The sequence below is a fragment of the Buteo buteo genome, chromosome 19 (assembly GCF_964188355.1).
Source record: "Buteo buteo chromosome 19, bButBut1.hap1.1, whole genome shotgun sequence".
NCBI classification, from domain to species: Eukaryota; Metazoa; Chordata; class Aves; order Accipitriformes; family Accipitridae; genus Buteo; species Buteo buteo.
In genome coordinates this window covers 4,925,175-4,944,054 of record NC_134189.1, presented here as the reverse complement: position 1 = coordinate 4,944,054, position 18,880 = coordinate 4,925,175, and the positions used below count along the sequence as shown (strand labels likewise).

The 18,880-nt window shown below is 44.2% G+C and overlaps 1 protein-coding gene across 2 annotated transcripts in view; it reads left to right on the top strand.

Moving 5' to 3' along the window:
* The window catches only part of ABTB3 (ankyrin repeat and BTB domain containing 3), a 176,160-nt gene that overhangs the window by 125,438 nt on the left and 31,842 nt on the right, over window positions 1-18,880 (top strand). For both annotated transcript variants that reach the window (XM_075050922.1, XM_075050920.1), the window contains exons 4-5: window positions 1,488-1,640; window positions 15,403-15,568. In XM_075050922.1, coding sequence (XP_074907023.1) covers window positions 1,488-1,640; window positions 15,403-15,568 — 319 coding nt within the window. The remainder of the gene's footprint in view (window positions 1-1,487; window positions 1,641-15,402; window positions 15,569-18,880) is intronic.

The window sequence follows — 18,880 nt, the reverse complement described above, 5'->3', positions numbered from 1 at the left end:
GGTAGTAAATGGAGGGAATATACAGTTAAAGAGGAGGGGAAAGGGAGCCACATAGGAAATGAGACAAAAGAAAAAGGTTCAGCAGAAGAAGGTAAGAGCAGGTTAGTTACAGACATTCCTTGAGGACAGTAGTCATTTACAAGTTTCATATCTTTTTTTCTTTCCTTTTTTTTTTTTGTTGTTAATATTATAGCAATCTCTGTTAACATCCCGTAGCCATCGTATTTACTTTACAGTGTGGATGAAACAGCCTCACTCTGTCTAAATAGTTTTCAGCAGTCCTGTTTAAACACAGAACTTTCAGCACAGTTTTCAAGTAGCTCTTGGAGAGATTTATTATTTTTTAATGATTTTACAATTTTTAGAATTTTGTAGTATAGTTTTATAAAGAGGGATTTCTTCTACCCTTCCTCATCCCTTCCCCACACAGACTTTGTCTCCCGTGTGCAGCTGTGGAGGAGGCACCGTTTTGGACACGGCAGCTAGGTGATGAAGCAGCCGCAAAGACCTGTTGAGGACAGGAGGGCAGTTGCTGCAGCTTGCATTGCTCTGCGGATTTTGTCTACCTTGATCTAACAGGCAGTGACCTTCCAAGGTGTTCAGCTGTGGATATTTTATTATTTTTATCTCCAAACTAGGACTCGAAGCTATGATTCTCATATAAGGTTTGGCATTTATCTCTTGGTCCCCAAATAATTTTTAGCATAGATGGGGAAAACTATATGCTTCGTCTAAGGCTTGGGCAGCTCTTGCTAGGACGTGGGGCTGTCCAGGTCTTGTGGAGTGAAGGACCGTGTCTCCGATAGCGTCCACACTTTGCTCAAGTTGGGGCTGTGGCCCAGAGTCCCACCATCCACTTTGGGTAGGCAGTTTTGTGTATTTTTGCTCAAGTGGCAGAACAGCCTGGTACCCAAAGGTGTAGCGCTTTGATACCGCTAAAAGTGAAACGAAACAGCCTGAGTTCCGACGCTGCTCACGGATAACCTCCACAGTACGTCTTGGCATCGTGGGGTGGGGGCATCCCCTCTCTTTGCCCCGGTTTGTTCTCCCGTCCCTCTTGCAAAGTGGCTGGGGAGCGTACCCAGCCCAGTGCGTCAGCCAGAGCAGGACGTGGTCCTCTGCCAGGCTCCTGCCCTCTTTTCGGGATATACGGTGGGAAGGATGCGGTGGGGAGGGAGGGCTTGCCCGGCGGGTGCGCTGACCTCGGAGGCGCCCCATAAATGAGCGTGGCTCATAAATCTCACTCTTCAAATACTCGTGCTCTGGCGACAGGGTGAGACATCTTGATTTAGACCTGCTTGAAATTTGCTGAGCCAGTTTGCTCTCCCATGCTTTCGTTTTGCTTGTTCCCTTCTCTCTCTCTGTATAATATACCTCCTCACACATACATACACATGCACACGCACACCCCCCTGCCCTCTCTCTCTGTATACCTGTTATTTCTGATGCTAGTGTACTGTAGCATTCATGTCTGTGTGCTTTCCCAGGCCGTTCATTGTGCTGCCTCCCCTGATGGAGTGGATCCGAGTTGCCGTGGCTCACGCGGGGCACCGTCGCAGTTTCTCGGTGGACAGCGATGACGTACGGCAGGCGGCGAGGCTCTTACTGCCGGGAGTTGACTGCGAACCTCGACAGTTAAAGTAAGTCCACGCCAAAAATCGGCTGCTTTGTGCAAAACGTGTCTCTCTTTCCTAGCGAGAGCGAGCGAGCAGGCAGGCAGAGGGCTCTGTTATTGCCTTGAGAGGTGCACGGATGCTCGGGCTCGTCGCTGTGTGCGTTGCAAAATCGGCTCCTGGTATTTGCTCACATCCGTGGATAAGCTGGTTGCATGGTAATGGGTGCCTGAATATCTCACAGCTGGATCGAGCCCGTAATCTGCTCGTCAGAGCTTATATGGTGGTGGTTTTTTTTCTCTTACTATTAGGTTCTGCTTGCTAATGAGGGGCTGAAATCGCCTGCTAATTGTCTGCTTCACATTGCTTTGCTATAAAATACTGAAATGTAATTGGCAGGGCTGCAGATATTTTTCTGGGCTTTGTTTTCAGCATTAATGCTTAAAGGGCACATTTAAACTTCTAGGTAAGACTACCTCTTGCAGTAAAATTGTATTTTTCATGCTAATGTCGGTTCAAATTAGCTGTAAATGTCAGCCTAGATAATTTGAGTTTTTCGTGTATCAGATGTGACCTTTTGGTTTTCTAATGAAGTCTTAAAGTATTTATTGCCAGGATACGTTTTTAGTGTCTGTTTTGCTGTATTATTATGTACATGTATAAAAGCATGATCTAGGGCTGTTCCGGAGTCAAGAATATATTTGGTTTTGATTTTCATATGAAAAGGCAATCTGAATGTGCCAAAGTAGAAATTACTCACTGCTATTGCTTCACAAATTTGTACATAAACCCCAATTTTCAGCAGTCTGCTTCTTCATACAGCAGTAGGTGCATTCTTTACTGCAACATAGAAAGCAGAGGAGTGATCTACATGATTAGCTGTGACAACCTGCATCGGAGCAGCTGCCTTCTATTGACTCTGGCCTTGACATGCTTTTTCACCAGAGAATATAATACTTTACTTTGAGATCTGCATAGGCTTTTCAGTCTGCTCAGCTATTCAATATTTAATTGAAGAAATATGTTGAATTTCAAAAGCGAAATCTTGAGCGTTTCAGATTTCAAATCTTGGCTGTAATTGCTTCCCTTTGGTGTGACCGTCGTGGCCCTCATTTCCAGAAGTGCAGTGTTCTGCGTCCCTACTGAAATGTCAGGACTTATAGGTACTACGCACTTTCTGAAGACCTAGCACTTGGTTTTGAAAAGGCATAATTAATTTAATACCTCTTCCAGTAGTTAGGTAGGATTGCAAATAAGGCAATAGTGTTTCTACTCTACCTCCTCTGTCTTAAAAATAAAGGTAGATACAGTTAAATATCTGTGGATTAAAAACCCACAATATACCATTCTTAAAATTGTATTTTCTTAGTGTCTCTATATAGAAAATGCCATCAACTGTTAGACAATTTTCCAGGAGTTTCAAAAATCATTTGAAGTTGGGGAGAGTTGTATTATGCTGCAGAAGAATTTATTAATTATGGGGAACAAGTCAGCACTCAGTTTAAAGTTGCCACCAAGAATTAATTTCATAAAGAATAGAAGTGATTGCTGTTGTCCTGCTTGTCTTGCAAGTGGGAATGAGCCTGAAGAGCGCAGTCTGGGATTAGTCAGTTGGGAATGAAAAGAGAAATCATTCCTGAGACAAATTCTGGATTTTAGAGAGACCAAACTTTGCAATGTGCCCTTATTTGACTGCAGGGGCCTGATTCACCCACTGATGTCCCAAAATGACAATCTCCCTCTGCTGTGCTAGCAGAGGTCTGCAGGTGAGTGTCCGCGTAGTTTGGGGTTTATTTTAAGGTCTGTGCCTACTGCTGGTGTAATGCAGCAGGTTCTTTGCATAGCTACAAATCAGACCCTGGCTGCCTGTGATCCTGAGATCAAAGGAAGGACTGAGCTTTTCTGAACAATAATGTGAGGCATCAGGATGTTAATTTGAAACGTTGCAGCTTGTAATTTTTTATTTGTATTCAGTGCAGACCCTCGGCACTTCTCATTTCCACTAAGCCAAGCGCCGGCCTTTCATGCCTCCCCATTAGGGAGGGAGTGTTTCCAACTATCAACTCCTCAGCAAGCATCAATTCCATAAATGCAGACACTGGGAGGGGAGGAAAAATACAACAACTTTGCAGGGGGTGGCTTTTCAAATAATCTGTGTGACGGATGACAGCTGAAGGACTTTGAATGCAGTTAGCTTGATATATTTTGTGACTTTTACAGAAATGGCTTAATAAGTAGAACCTTGGAACTGGTTCAGTTTTTTGCCTTTTCTTAGCAGTCATCTTTAGTACCTAAAATACAGAGACCTGAACCCAAAAGTTCCCATGGTCCCATGTGATATTGCATCATTCCACGGTGTTGATTCACAACCTGTCATTGCAAACGTATAAAGCAAAATCAGCTTCTGCGCTGGAAAAACACGCTTACGGGGAGAGGGAGAGATGGGCAGGATCTCAAAGGCTGTGAAGTTCAAGATCAGTTTGGTTAAAACCCAAATGTTCAGTTTCTTATCTGAACTACAGCATGGAGGTCTCCCAGCAGATTCATGTTGACAATTCCCTGCACAATCACATACTCCAGCAGTAAGGTTCCCAATATGTGGCTTTGTAAATCATCTCTGCATTCTTCCTGCCTTTCATTCTGGTACTTCTTTTCTTTCTACCCTCTTCTGATCCTTTTTTAAAAATCCATCATCTTAATTTCTCACAATGTTTTCTTCTCCTGAAAGAGGACCTGCTCTTTCTCTGGGTGGAGGAGTGAGGGAAGCTGGAGTCAGGCAGGAGCTGCCTGTCTCCTTCTTGATCTCTTCGTTTTACAGCAGCGGACATGCCAGAAAGTTTCTTCCCTTTCCCCAGCCTTGGGGACATGAGCAGGGATATAAATACTCACCTTCCCCCGGGAGTGGAAGCTTTAGATAGACCAGTTGTCTCCACCTTTTGCAAGGAGGTAGGTTTCACAGATGGATTGACTGCTGGATGCATAACAGCTAGCTGGGACGGAAGCCCAAGTTGTGTCCAAAATATTCTTTGTCATAGTGGGAGACCAGACTTAAATAAAGCCTCGCCTGTACCCAGGCCCTGTTGGGCCACCGGAGGCAGCTGGATGTCGTCAGTAGAAAACCATGTGCAAAGTAGCTCTCTGCTGGCGTAAATCTGGTGAAGGTGAGTGCTCTGCTCCCTGCTCTAGACCTTTTATTAAGGAAGGCATTAGGGAGGAAGGTAATTTGTTGCCAAAAAGGGGCACGGTGGTAAAAACTGTGTTGACCTGCTTTCCTGCTACGATAAGGTGGCATCACTTCTCAGTCTGTACTGGGTCTGGCTGGCTGCAAACAGATGCCTGGTTTTGGCTGCTCCTCATCATCACATCTGCAAGGGGTACCTTTCCCCTTGCTCCACCTAAACACAAGAAGCTCTTTGCATGTCTTTCCTTCCTCCGTTCTGTGAGATGTCTGTTTAAAACAAAAAAAACCCACCCCAATGTGTTAGACATGTGGTGGGGAGGATTGCTAATGGATGACTACATCTGGGAACTGGAGGCTGACGGCAGAGAAACAGAGCAAGGGAGGAGCATCCTGTATTGCTCAGCACAAAGGCTGCCGTGCTTTTTATCAGGGTCAGTGGCTTCATTTCTGGTTGCAATATATCATGGCAATCCTGGAGGATGTAACTGGAACAAACTGACCCGAGAGAGGTGGTAATGTCATGCTGGGGACTGTTACTTGGTCACTTCTGCACCTGACTGGAGAAAGGGCTATTTTCTGGCCAGTCAGAGGTTAAAAGAAGGTTATATTCCAGCGTGCGAGTGTGTGCGTGCGTGCGCATATTCGTCCTGATAGCCAGAAGCAGCAAAAATTGAAAAAAAATCCACAGTCTCGGAGATGTGAGTGCAATTCCCCTCTTCAAAGGGCAATTCCCATGTGTTACTTGAAGTATTTTCTTCTACCCTCGGCATTGCCTCAGACTTCTTTGATTCCAGGTCATCCCCTACCTGCTTTCTCTGGGAAAGCTGCTTTTCCTGGCTGTTTCTGGGCCTGAGAAGGGCTCTGTGTTGCTGACCTAGCCCACAACAAGGGACCTTCCTGGCGTCTGAATGAAGAGGGACACCGAATGTGTCCCCATGGCACCAAGATCCTCCAGAAGCATTGCCTATGAGGCTGAGCATTTCTCTGCAGCCGTGGGAGTGTCTGGAAGCCCTCTCATGCTCGTTAGTCCCCTGACCCCTTGCTCAGCAGGCTGTGAAGCTCCTGGCTGAGATTTGGAGGAAAAGCAGAGTTTAGTCGTCTTGAGGAGTGGTTTCTTCTTATCCATAGGTGAAAAGGCTCGTGCCTTTCTCTTGTACGGTGGAGAAGCGAGGTTGCTCCCTGTGGCGTTCATTACTGTCCACCATGGCCACACACTGGAGGCAGATGCCACACTGTGGCAGGAGGAGCCCGGGGCAATTCTGTAAAGAGGGCTGAAGTCCTTTTTGGCATCTGTACCCAAAGGGCAGCGATGGGAAACGGCATTTTTGCTGTCAGCCTCCTCACGGGTAGAGTCCCACAGGGGTCTGTCTTCTTCTTGCCCCGTCCCATGTTGACATACAACCCGTGGAGACCCCTCGGGCTCTGGTACCACCAGGATGCCTGTGAGAAGCATCCCAGTCCCTTGTTTGCAACCCCCTGGTTGGAGGGACGCTGGAGGACAGAGCTAGGCAGTGGGGTTTGCATGGCAACCCCGCTGGTGCGGTCAGAACCCCCCTGTTACGTCCCAGTTAAATTTAGCTGGAGGTGGCAGCATCGCTGCCGGTCAAGGCAGAGCTGGCAAGAGCAGGAGCTGGTGTGACAGAGCTTGTGCCAGAGCACAGATGGAAAGCCATAACTTGATCCCTTTTAATCGCTTGCTCGTACACTTCAGCAGCTTTTTGGAGTTACGGCTGAGTTCCCCAAGGGTGCTGGGCTTCACGTATAGTGAACGCAGCAAATATCCCTTTTCTCCTCTGCCTGACTGTGTGTCTGGGTCCTGTCTCTGCTCCTGCCCACGGGCATGCACGTTTTTCTCCTCTTTGCCTGGGAGGCAGAGGTGAAATTGGTATCTGTAAGCGCTGGCCTTGAGGAAACACCTGTGAGAGGTGTGCATCAGTGCCAGCAGAGGCCATCACCCAAGAACTTAAGTGAATACTTTGCCTCTGTTTTCAGGAAGAAAATCCTGGGGGAAAAGGAAAAATAAATAATAGCAACAAGGTAATGAAAATGGAAAAACAGTAATCAAAAGGAGAGCAAATCATGCAGCTTAATGCACTCAAATTGGGGTGACCAGATAACCTCAATGCCAGCAATGAGAAAGCTGCCTCACGAAATCAGAGGGTCAGAGAGAAATATTTTTAACAAAGCCCAGAGTGGTGCCATAACTCTAAGGATTAATAATAGTAATGCCCAACGTTTGAAAACGATGAAAAACGATCCGAGGAAAATTCCAGGCTGTTAGTGCAAGGCCTTCGAATGTTTTTTCAAGCAAAGACTGATTAAAGACATGTTGTTGAGGGAAAAATGGGATAAAATGTGACACAGATTTTCTAAAGATAGATCTTGCCAGACTAATCTAATAACTTTTTGATAAGATAACTGATTTTCTACCCCAAGGAAATTCAGTAGATTTCATCTATTTGGACTTGAGTGAATGATTTGATGCAGCCCATGCAGGGAGCTATTAGTTAAGGCAGAGAAGATGGGGGTTAGTAAAGGAATTGGAAAGTGAGCAGGGGCTGGCTTCAGGAGAGGTGACAAGGGCTGGGTTGGCAGTGATGGGGTTACAAGCAGACATCTTCGGCTCTCAGTCTTAAGAACTGGTCTTTTTTAATTTTTCAGAAAGGGTTTTGGCACAAATCTTAGCAGTGTGCTCATGAAGTTAAAATTTGCTGATGCCACAGTGCTGAGAGGCATTGTCCTGACTTGACAGAGGAAGTGTGGGAAATCATCCAGGAAAAAGTGGATGACCTTGAGGGCTGGGACAAAAGAAATGGGGTGAAATGCAGTTTTCCACAAATGGAAGGCAAACACGTGGAGATTAATTAGAAAAATACATACTGCAGTGTATATGTAACATACACACTATATATGCAGTTTAATATATACTACATTGGGAGCTGAGTATTGAAAGGCGGTGGTAAAGACTGTAGAGCAGTATTTCATCTCAGAATGACTGTAAAGCACAAAAGTGGATTTTTCCTCAGCCATGAAAAAAGCAAATGCATTTTGAGGATGCATTGGGAGAGGGATTTCCAATAGAAGTAGGAAAATATTGGTGCCTCTGTACGTGAAAGTGGTAGGAAGGGATGTGGAATCGCAAATCCTGCGTCCGGGTCAAAAAAATATTCACCTTGGACCAGGTGGAGAGAAATGGGCTGGGGTGGTTTGAGTTTTGACAAAATGTTCTCATGGAGGAAGACTAGAAGAAAGGGGCTCATTCAGCTGAGCAAAGCGGGTGCTGAGGGAACACGTGACTCTTCTCTAGAAATACATCAGGAGTAAACACCGCGGGAGGAAAAATATACTATTTAAAGGGCAGTGCGGACACAGAAATATGTGAATATTAACAAGTCATGAGTAAGTTCCAACTGAAAGTGTAGATGGATCCAAGCCTTGCTGCAGCACAGGACTGGGTTTATTAACCCTCCGGTCCCGTATGCTCCCGCAGCCGCTGCCCTGTCGCCGCTTCACCCAGGGCTCCGAGTTGCATTTACAGCTCTGATCCAGAAAGGTCTCTGGGCAAATGCAGTGTCTGAGTGCCTTTGAAGACCTGTCTTCAGTTGAAAATCAGTCCTAGTTTCCAATTAGCCTTGGCCTGAGAATACTTAAGTCTGCTTTTCTGTCTGGGACTATCCCTTTTAATGAAGGCTCTCTAGGAAAATAGTATTATCAACCTCAAGAGTGAAGCTTATTTAACATGAGAGCATCCTTGGCTCGTTGTAGAGAGTGTTCTTAAGACTGTGGAAAGGAAAAAATACAGCAACGTAAAGACAAGATGTGTTATTTTGTTCTTTCAGAGCAGTCTATACCATTTGCCATGTCATCTTAATACTATACCACACATATGCAATTCGAACTTGAAAGTGAAAGAGGAAGAGTTGCATTTAATGTTTTATTTATGGAAATCCTGTGCTTGTACTAGAGCACGGGAATATAAATAGACTTTAATAAATAGAGATTTGAAGGCAGAAAAAAATATTTCCACTACTCTTCGCTCTCTCTTAAAATGCGCTGGGTAAGGGGCTGAGTTTCTGGAGAGGGAGAGCGAGTGGAAAATTGCTGAGAAATTCTGCTATTTAATTAGATACAGCCGCTTTTAAGTAGGGCTGGTTGGTGTTTGCCTAGCTCCTTGAATGTCCTTGTTCTTCCCACAAATTTTCACTAATCCTTTAACACCAGCCATGGCCATTGCCGTAATTAGACACAAAAATGCCAAACCAGTGAACGGTAGCAAAGAAGCTGCTTGACAAAATCCAGCAGTCCCTTGGGGCAGATGGTGCCAGTGGATGAAGGAGATTTTATTACTTAAAAGGTAGAGCACGGGTTTCCCGAGGTGAATCTGAAGCTCCCCTGCCAACCGGCTGCTTGAAGACAGCAGTAATAAAACAAATCATCGAAGGGGAGGACCTTGTCCTCATGTTCTCCTTCACTTTTAGGGCAGAACACACTTGTATTTTTACGAGCTTTAGGATCCAGCCTTCTTGGGTTTTTCCCATTGCAAGCAAGTTCATTACTGTTTCGTATGCTCTGTCTCCATACCCATTCCTGAATATAATAATTAGGATACAGATAACATATTGTCTTCCACTCATTAGTGAAGACTTGTGCTATCTATTTATGTGAAAGATGAATCTCTACCCAAATTTTCCCAAATGATATGTTGGCCTTGTTCAAAATCTGAAGTCAGATTCAATTTTGAACATTGTTCCTGGCCTATATACATGGGACTGTAATATTAAGAGTGTTTTGAAATATAGATTTGGGTCTTGATTTGATAGTCACATCGCTTTTTTAATGTATTTTCCAGTATCTGTAACCAATTTATTCTCAGGTCTTTGACAAGAATAAGAGGTTGACTAATAAATATCTGGAGTATTTTTATTTTCTTGTCTTAATTTGGCTCCTGATTAAAGTAAATGGAGATATATTATGTCTGCGTTAAAAAGTAGTGCTCTTCATCACTTTGATCAACATGTTTGTGCTTATGTTTCCTTCTCTCCAAAACTGAAAATGCAAATAATTGTCTCCATATAGTATTTATATTGCAGTCCTATTAATATCAGCATTATACTCCCTTTTAAAGGACCACATTGGAAAAAAGAGTGTTCACAAATTTAAATCAAATCGTCTGCCGCTCCTGCTATTGCCATTTGTGTCTGTAGTCTCATTGAAGAGCCCCAGGCAAGGAACAGGACCCTTTTGTGCTACAGGCTGTGCATACCCAGATCAAAACTGTGATCCCTGACCCCAGGAAATTCAGCATTGTAAATGCATGTATATTGCTGGCTAAAATATGACTCCTTCCAGACTTCCAACCAGCTGAACTATAATTTCTGACTCGAGTCCTCATTCATATTTAGGACAGAGACAGACTGAATAACTCCACAGAGCTAAAAAGCTGGATTTAATTAATTGATTATCATTCTTTTAATTGAAAGGGCTGGTGATCGAGTCCCAGGTGGACAAACAAAGTTTTGGTGCTTTGGTGCTTGGCTATCAGGATGATGATCTGTTCATTTCAGCGGAGGGGAACATTTGTCCTGCTGCTCATCACAGTCTGCACTCCATTTCTTTTAAATCAACTACTAGCATGCTATGCTGGCACGTATAGCTTAGAACATGATTAAGATGTTCCTACTTCTTTTCTGGTAACATTTACAGAGCATTGCGCTTTTTTTTTTTTTTTTTTAATTGTTCACTACTGACTATGGCAATAATCCCCTCCCAAAGAACAAATAATTAAAAAGCTATGTAATAAGAGAGCTGCTGCATCTACTGGTTATGATGGACACACTTTGCCTTTGAATCATCCATTTTCCCAAATGTATTCAATCTATGAGTAACTTACTAAACATCCACACAGACCCTATCTTAGTCAGTCTGAGGGAACACGAAAAAAAACCCTTGCATTTAAACTGATGCTGTAGAAGTGCTGCATTATGTTTTTGTAATGTGAGTTTGGGAAAAGATAAAAATAATTTGCTGTGCTGCTAGGACCCATTATAAATTAAGAAGAATATCTTTGACTCCTTTCAAAGGTTTGAGTATTTCGGAGTACGATAGAGTGTCATGGTCACCATGCAGCATTTGGCAGTGACCATTTGCAAATAATTAATTTTACCATGGCATTCCCCATATAAAGCCACAGTGAAGTTAATTATGTGCAGTGGCAACACTAATGATCTTGAAGATAACTGCTGTAGAAGCAATATCTGTGAGGAATTAAAAGAGGACTTGGAGAAAATTGTATTGCATTGTAAGTTAAAAAATGTGGTCACAGCTTTGCTACAAATATAAAATCAAGAAGATTTCTAAAGAAAATCTTCTAAAATGTTTCTGATTTTCCTTTTACTTTTAAAGGCAGTTGTTTGCTTGATTCATGGTAGGGAGGGACCAGGTAGGCAGTTTACAGGCTGTGTGATTGAAGCCCTGAATTAGAGGGGTGGATTTGCTGTTGAGCACGAGGACCATGATCAGTGTATGTTATTAATTCAAGCATATTACTTCTCAGTTCTGGGAGGGGGAGCATGTGTACAGCGGTGGTGGTGTCAAGGAGCCTGCCCAGCCCCACAGGTTACTAAATGGGGAAATCCAGAATGGGCTCAGGCTTTTGAGAGAGGATATCACCCTCCAAGGACGCAGGTCAGTCCTGCCTTCGTCACTGTGTCACCTCGGGGGGACCTCAGAGTTCCCTTGACCCAGCCAGCATCCAGGGTGGTGATGTCCTGCCATCCTGAGGCTGTCCCGAGGGAGAAGAGCTTTGGCCCCCCGTGGTCTTCTGCTCCTTCCGTCAGCCTTCCCTGGCCCTTCGATGAAAAAGCGCCTTTTCTGCAGGATGAGGTCTTGGGGAAAGGACAACCCACGCGAGTGCTGGCAGCCGGTGGAATCTGGCAACGAACCAAGGTGGCCTTGGAGGGGACGTCCCACAGTCGGGCCAGTGTCAGCCTCCTGTGTGCTTGGAAAGATCACAAAGACTTTTTGGCAAAAGGGCCGTGAACTGCTGGGGAGGTTTCCAGCTCTGTTTGCGCTTATGCTGGCTTCCCTTCCTTTGCAGGCACAGTTTCACAACTCTAAAAAGTGACCCTGTATATATAGCTGACTTAACTGTTCCTTGTCAACCTTCTTTTTCAAGCTTCTTCCCATCCCTTTCCCACCTCTTCATAGCTTGTCACTGTATTCGTTGCAGTCCAAAGTGAAGAAGTCTTGAGTGAGTCAAGCCTGGGTGCCTATTCCCCTCCTCCTTTTTTATCTTGCATCCTTTAATGTTTGTGATTGTGGATGGTGTCCGTGATGGAGCAGCATCCCCTTATATAGTGTAATATGGAGCAGAGACCCTCTGCTCCTGTTGGAATCAACATTATGCAGTTAATGGTGTGAAGGAGGAGGAGCAAATGCAGTGCTGTGGTGGCTTAGCATTGATTTTTGATGGATTTGGGGTGGGGTTTTTTTGATTTTTCAGTTTTCATTTTGAAATGCGACTCCTCCATCTGTCTGCTGTACCATCTTCCCAGTTGGCTTTCTCCAGTGTTAAAAGTGATGCTGTGTTCTCCTATTCTGTACTTGTAGTTCCTGATCATTTTTGATCTGTCTCTTCACTGCTTTTTATCTGTACATGTTAAATCTCCTTTTCCTTAACTCATTCTTCTCTCTGGCTTTTCGAGATGTTCCTACGCTTTCTCTTCTGAAGCATCCTCCTGTTCCTTTCCCTTGCATCATGCTCTTGTTTTATTAAACTCCCCAGTTTGATCACTATCTGCTTTATCCACAATGATCTATGTCAATTTTTGCCATATAGTTCCCTTTGCTGTGTCCCATAAATCGGGGCTGTAACTCGCTCACGATGGGTCCTTTTTGGATGTAAAAAGGCAGCAGGCCACTGGTAGTCGTACAGAGTTGTACTAAGTGGTTTCTTGTTTTGTGGTACTTGGTCTAGATCACGTTTTGTCAGCGCTGGTGTCCCAGGCGCTCCCTTGCATCCGTGTTATTGTTGCAGTGTTTGTACAGCTGTAGCATCGCAGAGCCCTCCGACCCAGACCCTTATCTCCCCAGCTGACTGAGGAGTACTAATTTGCTGATAACCCAATATCTGCGGTAATTAATGAATCCCCTTCCTCGGGTATAGTAAGCAGGTGAACTGATGTGCTTTTAGGGGACCAGAGCCAACTCATGGAGGAGTTACTTATGGAGAAGTAATTTCTGAACGCCTGCCAGAGCAGAGATCTGGGCAGCCTGTACAGGATAGGTGAGATAGATCCTTGTTCCTCCTTCCTCCTTGTGTGAGTGTGCAACCCAGGTCAAAATCTGGCTTTTTTTAAAGAGGAGATCATCAACTATTGTTTTGCATGCACCGAGCTGGGCTGACGTCAGTGAAGCTCTGCCTGTTTCTGCCAGCACTGAGTTTGACCCATTTTATTCAGAGTGTATGTTATATACCTCAGTACAAATGATGAAGCAGTGACTTAACACAGGCAGTGATTCATAGTGGCAGACACCTCTGCAGTCCTCAGAGGATGTCTAGATCTTCCTGTAGCTGCACTTTGCCGAGGAACCACCTCGTTTTCAGCCCAGAATCATCTGGAAATGGCCAGCTGCAGCTGGGAGATCCAGACTCTCCGTGCACAAAAACCCCCATGACCTAACTTCTGAGTGTGCTTTATCTTTGCCATACGTTAAAGGAGGGCACAGATGATCTCTAGCATCTCATGCTATGGGGGTAACAAGTACCAAATGTTGCTGTAGCTCTTGTGTCAGAAATGTGCCATATGGTGTGAACGTGTTAAGCCACAATTGCTCCCGTGGATACCGGTGTCATTGAGCTCAGCCCTCCATATCTGTGCTGGTTTTGCCTTTTCCTTAAACTCGCTCAGAAACTACTGCAGAAACTCAGCCTTGCTATGGGTTGCTTTCTTCATCTCTGTTTTAGGCATATTACTGGTGCAGAATCTGTTATTGCTGTTACGGTGTATTTATTGTGACCGAGTGTTGTGCATTAATCTTGCAGCAAACTGTTGTGATGAAGCGTCATCGTTGTTCCCCTGAGTAATGATACTCCAAGCATACCTTGTTTGCATTCTTAGGACATCAACTTTTTAGCAGTCAAAACCCAAACTGGGCACATAGAATCAACATCAACAAAATATCTGTTGTCTTCCAGACGGGTCGTGGCCCAGCACGGCAAAAAGCAAGCTTGAGCTCAGATGCCAGTTTCAGTACTAAGTCCTGCAGAAGCTTTGATCAAAATACTTTGTATTTTCCATCTCACTTTTCTTCCTCTGTTGAAAGAGGAAGAGAGGTGGCTATTACTACATACCACAGCTTCTATATAAACAGCATATTTATTGCATATTGCTGTTAAATATTAAGCAGTGTTATATATTTTATAAAGCTCTGATAAAGCACTTTGAAGAAGAAATTTAAATGATAATGATGTGCTGTGTATATTTTTCTTTTGGTTTGCTGCATTTTTTTTACATATGAAATAGAAAAGAAATATTGGAAGTATGTTTGACTTTTTCACTTTTGATCTTTATTTTGTTTTTCATTCATAAGTAGCCCCTTGTTTTCTAACTGAGCGTTTTTGGAGAATGAAAGTGATGTTTTTCCAAACAGTCCTTTATCCAAGTTCACACCAAAACCACTGTGGATTTGGACTCCACCCTCTGCCCCAGACACTCCTCAGCATGAAAGAAAAGCAAATCTTGTCTTTTAATAAGATGTAACTGAGTTGGATAAACATTAGATTTGAATCGCTTGGCTCTCTCTGGAGCTGTAGATTCACATCTTGGCTAAATATCTCCTAGCCCTTCTTCCATTTGAAATGGCTACCTTGAGCAGTTTACAGTTTGGAGATCTTTTGAATAAGACCTTAAAAGAATGACATTTGTTAGACACAACCAGCGTGGATTTGTGGTGTTTTGCCATGATTACCTGGCAAGATTGCCTTCTCCCTGATGGCACGGTGCCCTGATCCACAGGTGGCCCTGCTTGAGCCGGGGGGTTGGACCAGACGACCTCCAGAGGTCCCTTCCAACCTCCGCTGGTCTGGCATTCTGCAACTTCCACTTTCTGCTCCAAAAAGGCTTCCCTGTTACTGGGGCTGTGCTGGTAAGATCCTTGAAGGCGTTTGGAGTGACATTATTTTCTCTTTGTTGTATTGTCAATGATTATACATCCATTTGATGTAGTTTCAAAGCTGACTGAAGCCCCTGAAACTTTTCAGAGATTAGGGGGACCGGATAACCTTGCCATGCAGAGAGAAAACCTGCGGTGAGAATGTTTTGTGCATTGCTTAAACAGGGAAACAAAATCAAGTGAAAGCTGTGCTTTTTTTGCCCAATTTTTTATAAAATGTATAATTTGTCCCATGAAAGATAGACCAAGGGCAATCTCCATTAGCTTGCATTAGCATTTCCGATTCAGCACTTCCCTCGAACATACAGGTCAAATGAGAATGAATGCGTGCATGACCTACATCTTTCAAAGATAGGGCAAAGTATTATTTTCCTAGGGACAGCGAGGTCTGTCCTCTGATTGTCCTCTAAGGGACTTTATTTCTCATGTCCACAGAATCGACGACTGTTTTTGTGCATCTCGGAAACTGGATGCAGTTGCCACTGAAGCGAAGTTCAAGCAAGACCTGGGTTTCCGAATGCTCAACTGTGGCCGAACAGATCTGGTTAAACAAGCCATATCCTTGCTGGGGCCGGATGGGATTAACAGCATGAGCGAACAGGTAATGAGATAGAAACATAAAGAAGCAACTGTGAAATGTGAGAGTTTTGTCTGCTTATCATAGAAAAAGAGCCCCAGCTTTCAGCTAAACATAGACAGGACCGTAGTACTTTCCCGGCATTACTTAGCATTGAGTTTAAAGCACTGCCAGGTGAACATCTATGTTAAGTTTGGTCTTTTCGAGTGGTACTGAGGTAACTCAGCATGAGGGCGAATGCATTCCCTGAAATTTTCTTAACAGTGAACTGAGTTGAGTGAAGCCAGGAGATCCCAAGAGAGCTTAGCGTTGATCTGAATACTTAAAACTGCTTCAATGCCATGAACAGTGGTGTGGGGCAGGGCTTTGTGAGGTGGACGTCCTTCCACTGAACACTGCCGTGGGATCTGCAACGCATTTCGTGTGCACCACCGAACCCCCGGCAGGAAAGGATTCATTGCTGGCGCTCTTTAATTGAGTTCAGCCCAGTTTGAACTGACCTTCCAGATGTGAAAGTACCTCTGCAGTATTACCCCTTCGTTGGTCATTTGCCAGCATCCACCAACTAAGGAGCCTAAATTTCCCTGGATTTATGTCTCCATGAGGCTGGTGGTTGTGTCCGGGGATAAACCTGCCTCTGCAGCTACCGACCGGCAGCAGTCTCTTGGGTTGCGATGTTCACTGAGGTGGTTCCCTGTTCCCAGAGGGAAACAATAGCCATGGATACTACTGTTTCCCTTTGAAATAGAGTCCCCTGAATTTGCTGGTGCCCCTGATGAAAGTGTCACTGCACGTTCCCGGAGCTGTGGCATCCTCTTTGGCAGGAGGCGGATGGCTGCCGCCTCTGAGGTGGTTGCTTGGGACAGGAGCTGGACTGTTAGTTGGTTTAGGTCTTCTGAGATGAAAGCTGCTTCAGGAATGTGAGTTATGTTGCTGTTCAGTAGCTTTTGTCTGAGTCGATATTGTGGATTCATCTGAGAAAAGCTTTAGAAGAGGGCAGTACTCCCTGAAAAAAAATAGTATCAGACTGCTCATTCCAAGGTTCATACATTATACATTTTAAAATTATTATTATTTCAAGTTAGTCTGAACCTGGAAACTTTTAACAGCGTATTTCCTCTGTCCTCCAGGCTGAAACCTGGGAACACTCTGGCTTGATTCACTGAAGTACCTAATCATATGCTTAACTCTGAACACATGCTTACATCCTATTTGAGTGAAAGTTAAGCCTGCACTTAAATGCTTCGCTGGATCAAGCATCCCACATCTTGCAGGATCCCACGTCTTGCAGGACAGAGCCCTAAGTGATACAAGGCTGAAAGAAAGAGTAATTTTTTATTTTGCCAAAAGCCAAGTGTCCTTTGCGTTGATTGTACACATTGTTACCGTGTTCCTGTGTGTGCGTCGAACACTAACGATGGGCTCATTAAAAATCCATTCCTCCCATGTGCAAAGAGAGGGGGGCTGAGCGATGCTGCAGTGCAAGGCTGAGCTGCAGAGCAAGCCTTGGGGAGGACTGGCAGAAACAAAAGCAGCAGGGACAGCAGTGCAAGGGAAGGGGAGGTTAGAAACCTCATTAATGCTTTAAAACCCTGATACTGCAGCATGACATTCCAGGCCCTTTTTAGTCAGTGATAAGTCCTTCTTCAGCTTCAACGGGGCCAAAATATCCCGTGTGGTCCCCAGGCAGACCCTTTGCTCTGGGTGTTGCTGTGGGGTTCTTTGCCGCGGCTGCCCACGTGCTGCATCTTGCAGGGTGGAGCCCGGGCACCCCGTTTTCAAATTCTTTTCTTCAGATCTGATTAGACCCCTTGTGCTAAACCCTTGATTTAATTTTCGAATGACACCACTTGCAGAAATTGAAAAAATAGTTGAAGGAACACATATTGAATTTTAAGCCATCCCGTCCTCATGTTTCAAGGCCCAAACACAATTTTTTGTAATTCTCATGGTCCTGTTTGTTCCTGTAGTGTTTATTGACTGCCAAAGGAAATGTTTTGCCACTGACTGTAGCTGAAGTAGTTTCAAATTCTCTTTGCAAGTAACTTCAAGTCACCCAAGAACTCTCCTTGCCTGAGGTGAACTTGTTTTTTCTTCATAATGGCATGAGAACCCAAATGCCTATTCCCTTAACTCTTTATCTCCATAAGTACACTTCAGATTTGATCCTGTGAAATGCTCAGTGTGTTTCAGGAGGGATCTAAGTACCTTGCAGGGACAAACCTTAATTCATATTTTCTCTACAAGAGCAGCCCTTCCATACATCAGCACCCACTACCTTTAGCCCTGCATGCAAACAGGAAAAATGGGGTAGTTCAGCAAAAATCGCGGTGCTGGACTCTTGCTAGGAAAAGCGGTGTCATGGCTCTGTGTCTGGCCATGCTAGGCACCTCCAGTTTCTCTGAAAATAACTTCACTTCATGGCAGCACTCACGTTAAACAGCAAACGGGCTATCATCTGACAGCAAATTTACCAGGGGACCTCAAAGTAGGCTATAAACATGCATCAGAGGTAGCTGTGTGCTGCGATAGATTTACTGCAAAACAACTGGTGGCTGTTGATCAACACCCCCTACTGTATTTAATAAGCAGCTTTTTCTGTTATAATTTACGGTAGATTTAATGATTTTTCCATGGTTTCATCTGGACTCATTACCACAGCCAGAGTAATACTTATGTTAAGGGAAATGGTGATCAGCCGCAGCAGGTATTTCGGATTAATACAAATTGTACTGTGGTGGTTCTGTAGTGAAGGGTCGCTTAATCTACTTTTCCGCCAAACAGGACCATGTTTTCCTAGAGCCAGCAACTTGCAACAATGCTGTCTGGCATTTCATTTAAAATTAAGTCCTTGTTTGCTAGGGAGTGCTATACAAAGCCTTTACATTTCCAGCCTCTTACAGTATCCGTGTTGAAAAAGCTGTGCTCGAATCTAACCTATCTTAAGAGGAGCCTGGGAGGTGTTTAGAGGCTCTTTCAGTAATTAAAAAGTTAGATTTTATGCAACTGTGATCACAGAAAACTGAATAGAATTATTGTCTTTTTAAAATACCCGTGGAAATACGGTTGCTTTGATAAAAATATTTCTCTGCTGGGGCCCGAAAGACAAAGATGCTCAGTTTAGTATATGAAGATGGAGGTGAGGCTGACAAGCCTAGTTTCACTCACCATGCTGAGGAAGCCGAGGATAACATGGAAAAAAACAAACACAGTCAACACAAGTGACAAGAAAAATGGAGATTTTACAAAAATGCTTGGCTTTTGCTAGTCTGAGGGGCATGTCTGTAAAAGAGGTAATGGCTTTTGTTAAATACATACTGTTAGTCTTGATGATAT